Here is a 19,542-nt window from a genome sequence, read left to right as displayed (position 1 = left end):
AGTTACACACCTGTAAGGGGCCATTTGGAAGCCCATGAGGGTCCCTGGACCCCAACTGTAGACCCACTGGTGTAACAGAGTGTTTCCAGTGGGCCAACATGCACAATATCAGCACCCTGACTCTGTTTGACCAGAATGGAACAGAGCCTTCATTAGTATCATTGGTAACACCTGTGAATGTCGTCATAATATGGCTGCTGTGAATAGAGCCAATCTGTATGGTAGAGTATGTTAATACAATATAACTTATATAATTGGGGTCGTTGTATTTTGATTAGATTGTGTCAAAGGTCATGTCTCAACTAGACACAGGATCTGACCAGAATTTTTGACCTGATGGTCAAGATTCAATTTATATCCCCTGAGCAAGCAGGCAGACTCTTATTAGCTCAATTGTAAAAATGTCAGCACCTGCGCAGGAAACCGGGTTCGAATCCGAGGAGAAGAGGAAAGTTACGTAGTGCTGCTTTGAATCTTTTGAAATTGATTGATTGAAATTTTTACTTGGCAAAAGAATGTAAAACAACACGGTTACATTTATAATACTTTTGTCTAAGAGGTCCGACCAAAAAAAGTCCTTGCGGACTTGTTTCCGTTGGGGTCCTTGAATTAATTTCACTAATTTTGCTAATGTTTTGCAGGACTCGTCGAGTAGCGATGATTCTGACTCCTCAAGTGGATCCAAAAAGAGAAGAAATTCAGCCTCTTCAGATTCTGGCTCTGGTTCCAAGAGTGGCTCTGGGTCCGACTCGAACAGTGACGAGACGGCGTCCGACTATGAACCAAGTCATAAAGTCAAAAGCAGAAAACCTCCAACCAAGTAAGTAGATGTTTTTTTTATGATTACTAGGATATTGTCGATTATTTCAAATCGATTATTTTACTATTACTGCTGTCAAATAATTGATTAGCAACAACGGTTATCCGCCACATCCCTAGTGTCATGTCCAAAAGGTCAAAGGTCAAGGCCACAATCAAGATGAACCCATTTTAGCGTTGGCTATTCCAAAATAACAGATGTACAAGCTCACGCCGCGTCGCGCGACGAGCTTGCACATCTGCTCTTTTTGAAAAATCTCGAAAGTGTGAAAACTGCAGATTAGAATCGGCCTCAGGTCTGCAACGCCTAAGACCTGCAACGCGTCGGTGTCACTTTTTTCATTTGAGCTAAAAAGCATTATTTTACACTTTGGCTATTCAAAAATAGCAGATATACAAGCTCATAGCGCGGCACAGAGTGCCGCGCTACGAGCTTGTAGATCTACTATTTTTGAAAATTCGTGAAAATGTGTGCAAATCTTTGAATATATATATATATATATTTTTAAAGCGAAAATTTTTAACTCAAATCTTTGCTTCTGGGGGGGTCCCTGGAACAAAATATTTTGATGGGGGTCCGCGGCCAAATACATATCATTTTGGGGGCCCTTGACATAAAAAAGATTGAGCACCATTGATATAGAAACATAGGTTTTTTTTCAGAAAACTGTTGAGATTTAGGAGACATGTAGAATCGACTTCAATAGGCTCTATGCACAGCAGCCATATTATCACTTCCTTCCCAGGTGTTACCAATGATACTAATTAAGGCTCTGTTCCATTTAGTGTAGCACAGTGGTTTCCACGACCCCCAAACTCTGAGAGAGTACAAATGGGTTAATGGGGTTAAAACGATTATTATTGTCCCGTCTCCTCCTCCGCAGGGTGAACTCTCGCAACGGGAAGAAGGCCAGCGCCCACCGGAAGAAGCACGAGCGGCGCTCGTCGGACTCGGACTCGGACGACGACAGCTACAAGAAGGCGGCGCTGGCGGGCCTGAGGCGGCAGGCCACCCAGAACGTGTCCTACAAGGAGGACGAGGAGATGAAGACGGACTCGGACGACCTGGTGGAGGTGCAGGGAGAGGACGTCCCCCAGCCCGAGGAGGACGAGTTCGAGACGCTGGAGAGAGTGATGGAGAGCCGCCACGGCAGGAAAGGAGGTGAGCAAGTGGGGGGAACACACACTGATTTGGATGAACCCATTTTCAGCCTTTATCTTCATATAATTGGTCCTCAATAATGCTCATTATGGCCTGGACCGCTGGCCTAGAGGTCCGGTCACTTAGGCTCTAATGTAGCCTGACGCCGTGGACCCCCATCTCAAAAGATGATGTGCCAGGTACCACCATAAGAGAAGATTTGTGTTGTTAAAAGTTGTCAAAATTATCCCAAATCTTTCACACAACTTTTCAAGATTCTTAAACAATGTTTTAAAATGAGCCGAACTACAAGCTCTCAACGCGCTGCATCGTGATGATGTCATTGGTAGGCAGGTTTCGGAACTGTCCACATTCCACAAATGATCAGAGTGAGTAGACGGAAGCGGTGCCATCTTATAATGAGCATTACTGAGAACCAATTATATGATGATACGTTTGAAAATGGGTGAAGTGCTCCTTTTTTTAATTGATTTTACCTGTTCCTCACTTTGACCCCTGGGGGTCTCCACTTTGAGAACCACTGACACATATATTGTGCCCGTTTTGATACCCAGCGACGGGAGGAACCACCACGGTGTACTCGGTGGAGGCGGAGGGCGATCCCAACGTCAACTTCACCGCCGGCAAAGAGGCGGGCGAGACCCAGTACCTGATCAAGTGGAAGAACTGGTCGCACATCCACAACACCTGGGAGACCGAGGACTCCCTCAAGCTGCAGAACGTCAAGGGCATGAAGAAACTGGAGAACTTCATGAAGAAGGAGCAGGAGAAGAAGAAGTGGTGAGAGAAACTAGATCCTGCTATACATCTAAGGAACCTCTGCCGAAAACTGTTAGGATTTTAGAAGACATTCGTAGAATCGCCCTCAGGTCTTAAAGGGTTAAAGGAGTGTGATTCGGCGGCCGCGTCCACAGGCATCCTTCCATAGGCCGCGGGCCGCTTTGGATGTCACGTCCGCAGCACTCGCACGCACATCGACGCGCTCCGACGGCGGGTCGTAAATGACCGGGTTGTCTCACACACACACACACACACACACACACACACACACACACACACACACACACACACACACACACACACACACACACACGATCAACTGAGCAGCGCTCTTCTCCAAAACTGTAACTATGCATACCGAGCGCGTAAACAAACAGCCTGCATAGTTTGGGTGCACACAATCCCCTCCCCGGGTATGGACTATAGGCTCTATTCACAGCAGCCATATTATGAAGACATTTACAGGTGTTACCAATGATACTAATGAAGGCTCTGTTCCATTTAGTCTAGCACAGTGGTTTCCACGACCCCAATAACTCTGAGTGTACAAATGGAACCAAATGGACCCTTACGGGTCCATTTGGTTCCATTTGTACACATTCAGAGTTACACACCTGTAAGGGGCCATTTGGAAGCCCATGAGGGTCCCTGGACCCCAACTGTAGACCCACTGGTGTTTCCAGTGGGCCAACATGCACAATATCAGCACCCTGACTCTGTTTGACCAGAATGGAACAGAGCCTTCATTAGTGTCATTGGTAACACCTGTGAATGTCTTCATAATATGGCTGCTGTGAATAGAGCCTATTAGTGGGTTAACAACACGCACAGGAAATAGCGTTAAAGGAGTAGTTCACCCAAAAAAACAACATTTTCTATCAATTACATTCTTTAGTTTTTGTCGCATGCCTCAGTCAATAATTTGACCGGCGGAGACTCAGAGAGTCTCCTACTGAGCAGCCACTCATTGAATTATTGCTTTAGGATTGTGACAAAATCTACAAAAATCTCCATGAATTCAAGTCTTCATGGGGTGTGTAATTGATAGAAAAAATAAGTATTTTTTTTTTTGGATGAACAACTGGACTTTAACTTTGTCTTAGACAGAGTTATATTCCTTACTGTATTGACTACAGGAACACATGTTATAGAACTGTCTTCTTTGACACCATTTTGATGACATCACAGGATGAAGGCCGCGTCGCCGGAGGACATCGAGTACTTGAACTGTCAGGAGGAGCTGATGGACGACCTGCACTCGCAGTACCAACTGGTAGAGAGGATCATAGGTGAGATCTCTGACGGTTGAGACGTGCATCGACATTGAGCACACTTTGACTTTCACTTACGGTCAGAAATGAGGCATTTTTCATCTGAGCATGGCTAGGTGTAGCGGTCGTGCTGATTTGATCCCATTCTAAATGTCCCAAATAATTGGCAAAGCACTTGAGATTTTAATGATATATAAAAAATATATATTTTCAAACCTTGAAAAATGGGTTTTAATTGCGTTACCGCTAAATTATAACTTAAAGTATACTATATTGGTTCCATTTGTCCAAGCCAGAACACAGTCGATCGATTGATCATTCAAATAAACATGAAAATACATGCGGCCCACATATATTAACACTTAACCTGCCTGAATTGTTTCAGATTTTTTGCAGTTGTCTGCCAGAGATTTTTCATTGTAATTAAAAAAGTACTCAGGAGCCGAGATACAGACATTTGAATTTTTAAGTTAACAAGGAAGTGGATGGGAGTCTAGATCTTCGAAAAATCATATCTCCTTGGTATTCGGGTCAAATAAAACAAAACGCATTTATGCGTTACTGGCAGGCAAGTGATGGATTCAATAGAACGCATATATGCGTGAATGGCAGAAAATTAGTTAACACGGCTGCTGTGTTAAGTGGTCAGATGGGTGCGCCGCAAACACTTTTGACATTTTCAAGTGGGCCCCTGATCCAGAAAAAGGTTGAGAACCGTTGGTCTAAATTGACCAATCGGATTGCTTTGTTGGAACTGCTGACTTTGTTGTATAATCCTCCATCCAGGAAAAAAAAAAACCCTGCCAAGTTTCAACGACGGAAAATATAAGAAAACGTCATCGAAACCCCCTTGAATAGTCCTGAATTCCGATATAACATCCATTGCTTTGCTTTTGGAACAGGGCATTCGAACCAGAAGTCGGCGGCGGGGTTTCCCGACTACCTGTGCAAGTGGCAGGGCCTGCCCTACTCCGAATGCAGCTGGGAGGACGGAGGGCTCCTCTCCAGGAAGTTCCAGAAGTGTATAGACGACTACATGAGCAGGAACCAGTCTAAGAACATCCCCTCCAGAGACTGCAAGGTAACCGTAGCACAACCACCAGTTGACCACTGGTCAATCTGGGAACCCATTCTGAAAAGACAAAATAATCTGTGTTGAGAGATTAACCCATTAAAGGGATAGTTCACCCAAAAAATAAGGCTTAGGAATGCGACAAAAACAAAAAACTATCCATGAATTTAAGTCTCCATGGGGTGACTAATCGATAGGAAAAAAAGTAATTTTGGGGGTGAACTATCCCTTTTAAGGCCTGAAGTTCCGATTTGACAAAATGTCTCGTCTTGAGCTTGTATATCTGCTGTTTTTGAAGCCAAAGTATAGAATAATGGTTTAAGTGTTTTCACGGATTAAAACCGGGAAAGCATGTGTGACTTTTTACATTTTTGCGTTGGCTATTCAAAAATAGCAGATGTACAAGTTCGCAGCTGCGCTGCGAGCTTGTACATTTGCTAATTTTAAACATTTTTGAAAAAACATTGAAATTGTGAGAACTACTGCTTTCGAAGGCATTTGTAGAATTGGCCTCAGGTCTTAATGGATACAATAGGCTCTATGCACAGCAGCCATATTGGAAAGAAATTGGGCCTCTTCTTACTTCCTTCACAGGTGTTAACAATGATACTAATGAAGGCTCTGTTCCATTCTGGTCAGGGTGCTGATATTGTGCATGTTGGCTCACTAGAAACACTCCATTTTGGTTCCCAAATGGCCCCTTATAGTGGGTGTGTAACTCTGAGAGTGTACACATGGAACCAAATGGACCCGTAAGGGTCCATTTGGTTCCATTTGTACACTCTCAGAGTTATGGGGGTCCTTGAAAATAAGACAACCACTATGCCACACTAAATGGAACAGAACCTGCCCTTAATTAGTATCATTGGTTACACCTGTGAAGGAAGTAAGGAAGGGGCCCAATTCATTCCCAATATGGCTGCTGTGCATAGAGCCTATTTTGCAATGGTGACATGGCCCTACCTCTGACCTTGTTCCTACCCAGGTGTTGAAGCAGAGGCCGCGGTTTGTCCCCGTGAAGAAACAGCCGGCGTACATCGGCGGCGGCGTAGAGGGACTGGAGCTCCGAGACTATCAACTGGACAGTCTGAACTACCTGGCTCACTCCTGGTGCAAGTACGTACGACCCACTCAAAGAGGCCGACGATGTCTAATTTATGCTCTCGCGTGCCCAAAAAAATAGCAGATTGGCTATTTCCGGGCACACAACACTGTCGTATGATGAAGTTTAAATTGGGCTTTAGAGAGCTAGTCACGCTCTTCTGTGGTTTAAATCATACATGGGCAACTGGCGGCCCGGGGACCACTTGCGGCCCCCACCTTCACTTAATGCGGCCCGCAGGTTAATATCGGAATACTGATTTGTTATTGATTTCAGCTGTTGCAATTGCAAACATGACCCGCTTTAATCACTGCTACTATATTAGTAGTAGCTTAATGACTAGTATTAAAATTCGATTGTCTTTTTTTATGTCCAATGTATTTGTATTTAAGTTCATAAAGTTAACATAAGTATAACTAAATGTAGAAATAAAATTGCTACTCTTCAGGATTCCAATTAAAAAGTAGTAAAAAATAAATAAATTCCAATTAAAAAAACAAAAATAGCATATCTACAAGCTCAAAACGTGGCGCGCTGCGACGTGTTTTGAGCTTGTAGATCTGCTATTTTTGCGGAAAAGGAATGCTAAGGTTCAAGTGGTTAATCATATCACAGAAAGATTTGGCGGACCCCCTGTAGTAACTCTGAGGACCCCCTGGGTTAAAGTAATCTCTCTCCTCCCCTCCCCTCCCCCAGAGGTAACAGTTGCATCCTGGCAGATGAGATGGGTTTGGGCAAGACCATCCAGACCATTTGCTTCCTGGACCTGCTCTTCCACGACCACCAGCTGTACGGGCCCTTCATGGTGGTGGTCCCGCTCTCCACGCTGACCTCCTGGCAGCGGGAGTTCCAGCTGTGGGCCCCGCAGATGAATGTGGTGGTCTACCTGGGAGACATCAGCAGCAGGACCATGGTACGTTAGACCAGGGCCGTCATCAATACAAACTTAAACCCATTAAGACCTGGAACGCAGCTGTGTCATTTTTTGAGTGGTGCCAGCCACTCCTACACTTGACCGCGTGTGTGTGTGCGTCCGTCCGTCCGTCCGTCCGTCCGTCCGTCCGTCCGTTTGAGCACGGCCTCAACAGCTGCAGCTGATTGCAACACAAGGATGCAACCAGTTATACTAATTCAAAGGCACCACTCTTCACACTGGGTGTGATTTTTTTTCTTTTTTCTATTTGAGCAAAAAAAAAAGCATTATTTTACACTTTTGGCTATTCAAAAATATTTTTTCTTTATTTTAGAAAAATCAAGAAAATGTGTGCACATTAACATATTTATATTCTTTTAAGGCGAACATTTTTAACTCAAATCTTTGCTTCTGGGGGGGGTCCCTGGAACAATATTTTGAGATGGGTGTCGGCGGCCAAATACATATAATTTTGGGGGGGGTCCTTGACATGAAAAAGTTTGAGAACCACTGATATAGAAACATACGTTTTTCAGAAAAGACATTGGTAAGAATCGGCCTCAGGTCTTAATGGCTTAAGTTGACGATTTTTTTTATGAATACAAATTTAATTTCTGTTTGTTTTTTTGGGCTTCACAATCACAAATTGCACCGAGCACGAGCAGATATGAATAACTTAAATATACAAAGAAATGACTGACACATTTAATGATGTTATACTAAATAGCAGTAGATCTGCTATTTTGGGAAAATGTTGGAAACAACATGGAAACGATTATGACGATTACGCAAAATAATTGCGATTATTTCAAATAATTGCAATTAGGAGATTATGTAGTAATTGTAACCCCCAACGACTGAACGACTAAAACGACTTTTAATTTGTCCAATTTCTTTTAATTTTTTTTATTTGATCCAAAGACCAAGGAGATATGATTTTTCGAAGATCTAGATTCCCATCCACTTCCTTGTTAACTTAAAACTTAAAAATTCTGTATCTCGCCTCCTGAGTACTTTTTTTTTTTTCAATGAAAAATCTCTGGCAGTGGGCAAACGCGGCCAGAAATAATTCAGGCAGTGAATGAGTTAACCTATTTCTCAACATTTTGCGGTGGAAGAGTTTTATTGTTGTAGTTGTTGTTATTATTATTATTATTATTATTTTTACATGTATCTATTTATTTTACATTTTCACTATTCATCGTATGACAAAGTAGCCTATATACTGTAAGGATGAATACAGTTTACCATGCACTTTCATTGTTTGCAGGCCTATTTTTTCCTATAGTTGCCCGACCCAAGGGGTCGGCCTACAGGAGGCTTTGTCGGTCGGTCTGTCCCTCTTTTCCTCTGCACACATGTCATGCGAAGTCCGGCCATTCAGATTTCAACCACTAGGGGTCTGGCAGTGCTCCGAGGAGCACCTTTTCTAGTTTATGTATACTATGTATGTTTGCAAACTGTGTAATATTTACATATTCTTATCCCGTCTTCATTTCAGATCCGAACGCATGAGTGGCTACACGCGCACAACAAGAGGCTAAAGTTCAACGTTCTTCTGACGACGTACGAGATCCTCCTCAAAGACAAGGTCAGTGTGGCTGCTCTCCTCGCCGCCAAACCCCAGGGCTCGAAATTCACTGTTTTTTACTTGGTAGTTGTGGTGCGGCTCGGATCGTATCTGAAATTAAATGCTTGAAATAATGCACTTTCTGACACGCGGTGAGATAAACGCATTAAAGCATTGGTTCTCAAAGTGGGGTCCTTGAGGGAGTTCCAGCGGGTCCCCATCTAAATGATAGATTAGGCACCAAATGGACCCTTATCAAATCAAATCAAATCAAACTTTATTTATATAGCACATTTACAACAGCTCAAAGCCGACCAAAGTGCTGAACATGGTTAAAATAAGGTAATTAGACACAAAGAAGCATCAACAAATGATATATACACAGGACCAAAAACAAAAAAGAGAAACAAAACAATGCGGAGTTAGGACAGAACAGGATAGCTAGGTGCGACTAAAAGCAAGAGAGAATAAGTGAGTTTTTAGTAAGTTTTTAAAAGCCCCAATCGACTGGGCAGATCTAATGGGGAGGGGCAACGAATTCCAGAGCCTGGGGCCCGCAGCCGCAAAAGCACGGTCACCCCTACTCCTCAAATTGGTCATATAAGGGACCAGCAGTAGCTTATCCGCAGACCTCAAGGCCCTGGTTGGAATATGGGGCTCAATTAGGTCGGAGAGATAGGACGGGGACAGGCCGTGAATGGTTTTAAATACAAATAAAAGAACCTTAAATTCTATTCTAAAATGAACAGGGAGCCAATGAAGAGTGGCCAGGACTGGTGTTATGTGGTCGCGTTTTTTAGTGCCGGTGAAGAGGCGGGCGGCTGCGTTCTGGACCAGCTGTAGGCGCCTAAGTGAAGCCTGATCAATGCCAGTATAGAGTGAGTTGCAGTAGTCTAATCTGGAGGTGATAAAAGCATGTATGACCATCTCCAGCTGTTTTTGTGGGAGATACGCTTTGACTTTAGCTATGAGTCTTAACTGGAAGAAGCTTGACTTGATGACAGAGCTGATATGTTTGTCAAGTTTAAAATTGTTATCAAAAATAAAACCTAGATTTTTGGCAGAGGAATGGATATTTGAATTTAAAATGCCCAGGGAGTTGGAGGGTGGGACAGGATGGTGGCCAAAAATTAAATCATCGGGTCTTATGGGTCTGTAACTCAGAGAGTGTACAAATGGGTCCATTTGGTTCCATTTGTATACTCTCAGAGTTAAATTGAGATAGATTTTACAATATAAATTGCGGTCCAAGTGATAGAAATGCCATTAAATGGGGGTCCGTAGCCCTAATGCATGTCAAATTGGGGGGTCCTTGAAATTAAAATGGTTGAGAATCACTGCTAGAGCCGTAAAAAAATCGTCTCTTATGGGGGTCCCTGGCATATCTTTTGAAATGGGGGTCCGCGGGCTAATAAGTGTCAATTCGGGGGGTCCTTGACATGAAAAAGTTTGAGAAACCACTGCATTAAAGAGCAATGTCACACATTGTCACTTGGCCCCGACAAAACCTTTCGGTTTGCGAGTTCAAATTGTTGCCTCGTGTCTCTCTGCAGTCATTCCTGGGCAACGTGAACTGGGCGTTCATCGGCGTGGACGAGGCTCACCGCCTGAAGAACGACGACTCTCTGCTCTACAAGACCATGATGGACTTCAAGTCCAACCACAGGCTGCTGATCACCGGCACGCCCCTCCAGAACTCCCTGAAAGAGCTGTGGTCCCTGCTGCACTTCATCATGCCCGAAAAGTACGACAATACCTCCCGCTTGAAGTGGTGTTTTTGAAAGTGATGTTGCACGAATTGGGCTCTATGCACAGCAGCCGTTTTGGAGAAAAATTATTACGTCCTTCACGGGTGTTACCAATGATACTAATGAAGGCTCTGTTCCATTCTGGCCAAACAGAGTCAGGGTGCTGATGTTGTGCATGTTGGCTCACTAGAAATACTAGTGGTTCTCAAAGTGTGGTCCAGGGACCCTCATGGTTCCTTGAGAGGGTGTAACTCTGAGAGTGTACAAATGGAACCAAATGGACCCGAGGGTCCATTTGGTTCCATTTGTACACTCTCAGTTATAGGGGTCCTTGAAATTAAAAGGTTTGAGAACCACTGTGCTACACTAAATGGAACGGAGCCTTCATTAGTGTCATTGGTAACACCTGTGAAGGAAGCAAGGAAGGGGCCCAATTTCTGTCCAATATGGCTGCTGTGCATAGAGCCTATTGGGCTCAGGGTGATATCCAACATTTTGTATTGTAACGTAAGTATAGACGAGTATAATGTTGCTGTCGGGCAGATGCCGTGTTATCGTTTCAACTTTGAAGGATAGAGTCTAGTTTAACAGTACAAGAGTGTCGTTCAAAAGTAGCGAAAATAGCCGCTCTACAAGATCACAACGTGTCGCAAAGCAGCACACTGTGAGCTTGTAGATCTGTTATTTTTCAAATATAGTTTTAACCCATTTAGACCTGTGTCCGATTCTAAAAACGGCTTCTAAATCCTGACCTACGTTTTCTGAAAAACTTAAAAAATGTACAACAAATGTATTGCTATATAGTACTTTACATAGTAATAACAACCCCAAAAGGGGTTTTCCCGTCCTGAAAGGTATAGTTACAAATAGGGGTTCCCGCCCCAAAATGGCCTAAAGTGGGTAAGTGTGTCTGTGGGGTTTACAAATATTGAACCATTGAAAAGTATCAGCAAGCACTTGTGACTAAATAACAACTACACTGGATCCATTGGACGAGGTTTCCACCCCGACAGCGACAGATATGTCAAATAGGCTCTATGCACAGCAGCCATATTATCACTTCCTTCACAGGTGTTACCAATGATACTAATGAAGGCTCTGTTCCATTTAGTCGAGCACAGTGGTTTCCACGACCCCCATAACTCTGAGTGTACAAATGGACCCTTACGGGTCCATTTGGTTCCATTTGTACACTCTCAGAGTTACACACCTGTAACGGGCCATTTGGAAGCCCATGAGGGTCCCTGGACCCCAACTGTAGACCCACTGGTGTAGCAAAGTGTTTCCAGTGAGTCAGCACCCTGACTCTGTTTGACCATGAATGGAACACAGCCTTCATTAGTATCATTGGTAACACCTGTGAATGTCTTCATAATATGGCTGCTGTGCATAGAGCCTATTAGACTTTTCGAACGACCCGTGTTGGATGTGTGGTTGTAAACGTGTCCCTGGTATTGCTGCTGTTCTCCAGGTTCCACCACTGGGAGCAGTTTGAAGACGACCACGCGAAAGGCAGGGACTCGGGCTACGCCAGCCTGCACAAGGAGCTGGAACCCTTCCTGCTCCGCCGGGTCAAGAAGGACGTGGAGAAGTCTCTCCCCGCCAAGGTGGAGCAGATCCTCCGCGTGGAGATGAGCGCCATCCAGAAGCAGTACTACAAGTAAGTGGAACGCCGCGCACCCCGAGGTTCAAAATGTACTTAAAGTGCCAAAAAATAGAAGGTACTCATTATGCAGACTGTCCCATTTCACAAGTTTTCAAATGTATAACAAAATCGTTTGAAAATAGCCGATATACAAGCTCACAATGCGTCGCATTGTGAGAAAGCGACGCTTTCAAATGGCCTAAATGTGTATATAGGGCTGAAGTGGTCAATGTATGTTTTGTAATAATAATCAAAATCTACAAAGTAACTAGTAACTAAAGCAAGAAAAGGGCGACCCTACGTTCGCTTGTTATACCCAGTTGAGAATAGCATAATAATCGCCAAAAATACATAGTAAAACACAGGAGCCGTAAGTAATAAGTTAACCAGGAAGTTAATGGAGCAGTAAATCTTCGGATCACGTTACCTCCTGGTTCTTTGTGAAAAAACGAAAAAAATAAAATAAATAAATATTACATTTAAAAAAAAAAAAAAAGTCGTCATAAGTCGTCTTTCGCAGTGAGTGAGTTAACTGTGGCACCCCTACACGTAAGAAACACACTACCATACTATGATCCATTCAGACACAGAGATTAGACCCACATGTACCACACTACCATTCCTTTTTTTTTTATATGAATTAACACAAAGTGTGTGTGTGTGTTCCAGGTGGATTTTGACCAGGAACTACAAGGCTCTCAGTAAAGGGAAAGGCAGTACTTCAGGCTTCCTCAACATCATGATGGAGCTGAAGAAGTGTTGTAATCACTGTTACCTCATCAAACCACCCGAGGACCAGGAGTTCTACAGCCGAGCAGAGGCACTACAGGTCTGTCTACTTACGCCTTGGATTATTTAACGCTTATCTTGCGTCTAGTTGTCGTCGTCCCCCCCCCCCCCCCCCCACAAAAAAAGGTGATCTTGAATTAGCTTATAAAGGTAAAAACATAAATAGACATTACAATTTAGAGAAACATTAGCAACAAGATGGCACTGTGCATGTGGCATTGTGATAATGAAAAAGTACTCCATTAAAAGTGAAAGTCCTGCATTATAGTAGGCTGCACAGTAGAATCCAGACTGATCAGCTCCGTTCAGGTATTTAAAACTCAAACAATCTGAATGCATTGCATTGCATTTCATGTATGTATTGTCAGATTTAAAGTGCAATGTCTTCCTCTGAAATGTAGCGGAGGAAAATAAAGTCTGACAAAATGTACAACACTCCAGAACCAGCACCTCAAACATTGTGCAGTACTTGAGTAAATGTACTTGGTTTACTTTTCCAACCTCGGATACTAGTGGAACACGTTACTTTGCACTGGGAAGCTGGTTCTTAACGTGTTGCGTTGTGTTCACAGCATTTGATTCGTAGCAGTGGGAAGCTGGTTTTTAACGTGTTGCGTTGTGTTCACAGCATTTGATTCGTAGCAGTGGGAAGCTAGTGCTGCTGGACAAGCTGCTGGTGCGTCTGAAGGAGCGAGGACATCGTGTTCTCATCTTCTCTCAGATGGTTCGCATGCTGGACATCCTGGCTGACTACCTCAAGAGCAGACAGTTCCTCTTCCAGGTGAGTGGCTAACCGAGTGAGTTAGAACACATACTAGAGCCTCATCCATGACACCTTTTTGGGCCAAATTCATGTCACTGGCCGTGGCATCTTGAAAGATTTTGTCCCTTTTTATAAGATTTGTTTTGGACCAAAACCGAACCAGTGATTTAATGAGTTAATGTTTGTTTTCCAGAGATTGGACGGTTCTATCAAGGGCGAGATGAGGAAACAGGCACTGGATCATTTCAACGCCGAGGGCTCTGAGGTAAGAGGCGCACACACAGTGGAAATTAATTATTCTTCATTAAAGGAATATTCCACCACGCCTCAAGCCCAACTCAGGCTGATCCGGTCTCAGGAGCGGACACATAACTGAATAAAGAAGGCGGCGGGCGCTGGAGCAACTTGGATGATTGTAGCCCTTTTAAAAGGTTTAAAACATTGTTGTTTTTTTCCTGTGCTTTGCACCCAGCTATTAGCAGGATGCAAAGCACAGCAAAAAAAAACACAACGTTTCGATGTCAGATTACATCTTCGTCATGTCCTGACAAAGATGTAATCTGACATCGAAATATATATATATATATTTTTGCGTTGCTCCAGTGCCGCCTTTTATTGAATCATTTTTTATCTTTTTAATTTAAGCCTACTATTTTCACCCCCTTGTTATGCCAATAGGCTCTATGCACAGCAGCCATATTGGAAAGAAATCGGGCCTCTTCTTACTTCCTTCACAGGTGTTACCAATGATACTAATTGAAGGCTCTGTTCCATTCTGGCCAGGGTGCTGATATCGTGCATGTTGGTTCACTAAAAACACTCCATTTTGGTTCCCAAATGGCCCCTTATGGTGGGTGTGTAACTCTGAGAGTGTACAAATGGAACCAAATGGACCCGGGTCCATTTGGTTCCATTTGTACACTCTCAGAGTTATGGGGCCCTTCTAACTATATAAATGGCCAGCAACTTCCGCACCCTCGGTGGCGACACCCCACAGCTCTGTTATGGAATAAACAACGCACCGCCAGACCACATGTCGGCAACTGACTCGCCACGGCGGCCGCGCTGAATTTACGCCTCGCGTAGGGGACATCTCACTGCTCACTACAGCTTTTCCACCGCGCAACATAATTAATTCTACTCACCAAATGTCGGACAAAACGGAAGGGGAGCCAGCTTCGTACCGTTTACCGTGCGCACGACCTCATCACCACAACAGCTGCCAGCCGCTGCGGGGGTTTTTTCCTTTTTTCCAAAACTTTTTTTTTGGTCACCATTTTCTCCAGGCACCATTTCTGGTGTAACGTGCGGCAGCATGCGCTGGCTTGCGCCGCCATTGCACTCTGCCCATCTCCTCCACACCAACACACACGCAGCTCCTTTGCTTCAACCCCCCCCCCCCCCCCCCCCCCCCCCCCCCCCTTCTTACGTACCTCCTTTGTTCCACCCAGGCCGTTACTTTCACTTCACTCATGTCTCGCTCACACTATGTCCGTCCTTCACGTGCCATGTTCATCCCAAACACAAAAACAAACAAGTCGGGTTGCCAAGTCGTTGGCATGCCAGGTTCTCTAAAAACAAGCGCCAGAAACAAGCAACCACCTTCATGAAAAAAAAAAAAACACCGAAGGGGTCCGCCATGTTCCAGGGGGGTCCCCGCGCGGCCCAACACTCCACAGGGGGGCCGTCGACCAGCAGGGGGTCCGCGGGGGTCCCCCTCAAACATCAAAAATATATTTTTTTCAAACTTTTTTTTTTTTTTTTTTTTACTTTTCCACAGTTTTACTCCAGCAATTTGAGTACCCCAATATACACGCGGCCACGCTGGGCCCCGTGCGCGGCTGGGGTTGAGGGGGGCGTAGCCCCCCGAAACTCTAGTTTAAAATAAGACAACCACTATGCCACACTAAATGGAACAGAGCCTTAATTAGTATTATTGGTAACACCTGTGAAGGAAGTAAGGAAGGGGCCCAATTCATTCCCAATATGGCTGCTCTGCATAGAGCCAATAGACGGATTTCCGCGCGACGTCATCACAGAGCAGAATGCGCAATCTGCGCATGCCTGGGGGAAACGAATTGTTGCGCCGTTCACTCTGTTGTTATATTCGGGAGTTAGCTAGCCATAATTCTGCTATTATAGGCATAATAGGCATAATGCTGCTATTATATACAAACAGATCCAACTTCCAACAAATCATTTTTATTGAGTAAACAAGGTATTACAAACTGCATAATTTAATCTACTTTCATTAAACCCGGTGAAGATCATTTCTTTTATGAATGGACATTTGACCAGAGCTGCTGCGGGTAATGGCGCCCTCTATAGGCTTAGTTGGCTTACCCCCTCCTCTGCGCGGTCATATCCTCTCAATGTTTACAAACATGAAACCCGTCTATTGGTTCCTCCCCACTGTCCCTGCTGTTGAACCCTACTGGCTCACCTGCCAGTGAGGAGTCCCCCGATTATTTTTGATTTGATTTGACACTGTGTGACGTGCGTTCACTCCCCTCTTCCTGCCCAGGATTTCTGCTTCCTGTTGTCGACGCGGGCGGGCGGCCTGGGCATCAACTTGGCGTCGGCCGACACCGTGGTGATCTTCGATTCGGACTGGAACCCCCAGAACGACCTGCAGGCTCAGGCCCGGGCCCACCGCATCGGACAGAAGAGACAGGTATATATACGCACGACGACGGATCGACCACTTAACCATTTTTTAGACCGGGAACGCATGTTCCCGGTCTTAAAAAGTAGCACAGAAAAGCACAGAAAAAATAGCAGTATGTAGATCTGGTATTTTATTTTTATTTTTAGATCTGCTATTTTTGTAGATCTGCTATTTTTTGTTTATCGTGAAAATGTGTGCAAATCTTTGAATATTGTTTTAAAGCGAACATTTTTAACTCAAATCTTTGCTTCTGGGGGATTCTACAAAATGTCTAAATCCAAAAAACGTATGTTTCTATATCAGTGGTCTTTTTTCTTTTTCATGTCATGGCCCCCCAAAATTATATCTATTTGGCTGCGGACCCCCATCTCAAATACGTTGTACCAGTGACCCCCCAGAAGCAAAGATTTGAGTTAAAAATATATATATTCAAAGATTTGCACAAATTCACGATTTTTAGCAGATCTACAAGCTCGCAGATCTTGAGCTTGTAGATCTGCTATTTTTGAATAGCCAAAGAAATCAAAAAAATTACACACGGATGCGTTCTCGGTCTTGATGGCTTAAACCCCTTATATGTTGTTGAGCAGGGTCCCACGGTGGCCAATATTTAGCCCGCTTGTTTTCTTCACTCTACACTTAAATCTCTTGGACGAAAATAGCCGAGGTCGGAGGCCTCTGGGTATTAGCCCCCAGGGTCCATGTCTATAATCCCTGGGTGCAGAGGTTTGTGGTCGCTTAAGCAACTAGCATAGCCTACTAGGGCTGGGCCCATACAGGTCCGTCAGGTATTGCAAGAGAGACAGTAGTCGGATTACAACCACGACTTCATTACATAACGCTGGCTCTGGCGGCAATTCTTCTATACCAGAGTTCTGCATCGCGATTGCAGCCGGTGGGTGACAGCCTGGTTGTTATCCAGTTAAACTGCATATACTCCAACCAGGGTAGGGCTGTCACGATTGCACATTTAGGTTGACAGTTAATTGTCACACAAATAACTGAAATATACAAAGAAATGACTGACATTAAATAATGTCGTACTTTTTAGCTGCTAGAAATAGCTGATCTACAAGCGTACAACACACCTCAAATAATGATGTAATAATTGTGACGGGCCTACCCCTGGGGTCTGTGCTAGGCCCTCCTTCCGTTTTTTCCCTCTACACAACATCTCTTCACTGAAAACGCACAATGTGTTGTGAGCTGATAGCCATTTCTGTCGAATGTTTGCTCCAATAGGGTTTACTATGGTTCATGTGGTTAATAAGGGGTAGATCAATTAGAAACTCACTACTGCAGCGATTGAGGTAGGAAATAATGACTGTCTTATTGAGGATTGTTTGAACTCGTTTGAACATAACTTTTAGATCAGCTATATTTCAGTTATCTGTAGAACCAAGTCAAACTAAATGTAATGCCTCAACTCCGTGCTTGTCAGGGTTGGGGGGGGGTCCCCAGTTCAAATATAATTATTTTGGGGGTCGGTCACGGCCTGCAAAGTTTGGAAACCCTTGTGCTAGTGGACCAGAACACAAAAAAAGATTGTGAACCACTGTTTTTTAGAACAAGAATAGTAATCAAATGTAATGAAAGTGAATCGTCTCCAGCCAGACCCATATCCAACAATTCCAGTGTGTGGCCCGGGGTCAGAACAAAAGGGAGGAAGACATTTTTTCCCCATTAGTTAAAAGGACTAATATTGAGTGATTGCATCTTCCAGGTGAACATCTACCGCCTGGTGACCAAGGGCTCGGTGGAGGAGGAGATCATAGAGCGAGCCAAGAAGAAGATGGTGCTGGACCACCTGGTCATCCAGAGGATGGACACCACCGGCAAGACCGTGCTGCACACCGGAGCCGCTCCATCGAGGTATCTATGGAGGACCGCATGGATTAAAGTTCTCATTCGCCTCGTTTGGGTTCCATAGAAGTCAGCATGTCCCCTATGGAAGCATACTATGTACCGAAAAAAAGGCTATCTACAGGCCTTTGCAGACGGGGTGCGATTTTCCGCACAGAAAAAACGGACAATATCATTTTTTAAATGAACACATGGTTCTCAATGACCTCATGCACACCCCGTGCGGCGATGCGATGCATTTTTTTTTCTCAATCGAACCCAGTTTGATTTGTGCGTTTTTTCGCATGCGGTAAAAACTGATTGACTAATCGCACCCTGTGTGCAAAGGCCTTAAAAGCTTACAACACGTCACACTGTTTCACAAATCGCATATTAGGACTTTTTAGGATTTTATTTAGCTTTAATTCATGGGACCGATAAGTGTCTCCATCTCAAAATCATACTTCTGCCAATTATTTTCCTGTTTTCCTGTGGCAGGCAATGTTGAATTACAGTTACTAATTTTGCAGCGGCCTTTTGCCACAAAATAAAAACCCTAACCCTCCAGGTCCGTAAATTGTCTTAACTCATCCTAAGAAGGCACTACATTATCTTGAATTTGAATTCATGGGGATTTAGTGTCGACATAGTCACAATTTCCAAATGCTTCCACCATGCAGTTTGTGCAACGGAAGCACTGACAATGCGAAGAAACGGATGTCCGCCTCATCAATTTTATCCTACTGTAAATCAAATTAGTCGAAGAGTATATAATTGCTGGTTAGCAGAAATGGAAATTCAAAACCATGTTGTAAAATATTCAAATATATATTTTTGTGACCGGAAATGAGGAACAAATGACAGCTTCCATTCTCTGCTTTCAGAAGGCGTAGTTACAGAGTGCATGTAGCATTCAGAGATTGTGGAACAGTTGTCTGACTTGAGAGACTAGTTACAACATAAACTTTTTATCTAGGCATGAGGTCAAGACATTGTATGTATTGTATATAGCTCGAGTATAAAGTTAACGTGTCACCACTATGTGTCTCATAACAGTGCAACGCCGTTCAACAAGGAGGAGTTGTCGGCCATTTTGAAGTTTGGCGCGGAGGAACTCTTCAAAGAGCCAGAGGGGGAGGAGCAGGAACCTCAGGTTTGGAGACAATCAAATAAATAAATGATAAATCTTGCATCATATTATTGAGGTGATTTAGGTATTGGACGTCTATTATTGACTGTCTGTGACTTTTCTGTGCATTGAAAATATTCCCTTGGGCGTAAGCCTGATTAATGTTTCATCGCACGCCAAAAATAGCCAACCTACAAGCTCACGACAGGTTGAATATTATTATTCAGTGACTAATAATGACTAGACATGCATTTTCAACTGAAAACAGT

General features: G+C 43.9%; 1 protein-coding gene across 1 annotated transcript in view; it reads left to right on the top strand.

Annotated features, from left to right (window-relative positions):
- chd1 (chromodomain helicase DNA binding protein 1) overlaps positions 1-19,542 on the top strand; it is a 45,724-nt gene that overhangs the window by 8,380 nt on the left and 17,802 nt on the right. The window contains exons 5-20 of the mRNA XM_084047718.1: positions 642-820; positions 1,704-1,981; positions 2,536-2,761; positions 3,950-4,050; positions 4,935-5,113; positions 6,090-6,220; positions 6,903-7,119; positions 8,621-8,710; positions 10,243-10,433; positions 11,909-12,097; positions 12,752-12,911; positions 13,500-13,652; positions 13,828-13,899; positions 16,159-16,308; positions 18,026-18,174; positions 19,201-19,297. Coding sequence (XP_083903844.1) covers positions 642-820; positions 1,704-1,981; positions 2,536-2,761; positions 3,950-4,050; positions 4,935-5,113; positions 6,090-6,220; positions 6,903-7,119; positions 8,621-8,710; positions 10,243-10,433; positions 11,909-12,097; positions 12,752-12,911; positions 13,500-13,652; positions 13,828-13,899; positions 16,159-16,308; positions 18,026-18,174; positions 19,201-19,297 — 2,562 coding nt within the window. The remainder of the gene's footprint in view (positions 1-641; positions 821-1,703; positions 1,982-2,535; positions 2,762-3,949; positions 4,051-4,934; positions 5,114-6,089; positions 6,221-6,902; positions 7,120-8,620; positions 8,711-10,242; positions 10,434-11,908; positions 12,098-12,751; positions 12,912-13,499; positions 13,653-13,827; positions 13,900-16,158; positions 16,309-18,025; positions 18,175-19,200; positions 19,298-19,542) is intronic.

Source organism: Gymnoscopelus microlampas, assembly GCF_963454915.1.
Source record: "Gymnoscopelus microlampas genome assembly, chromosome: 21".
Taxonomy (NCBI): domain Eukaryota; kingdom Metazoa; phylum Chordata; class Actinopteri; order Myctophiformes; family Myctophidae; genus Gymnoscopelus; species Gymnoscopelus microlampas.
This window is presented reverse-complemented; position numbering and strand designations above follow the sequence as displayed.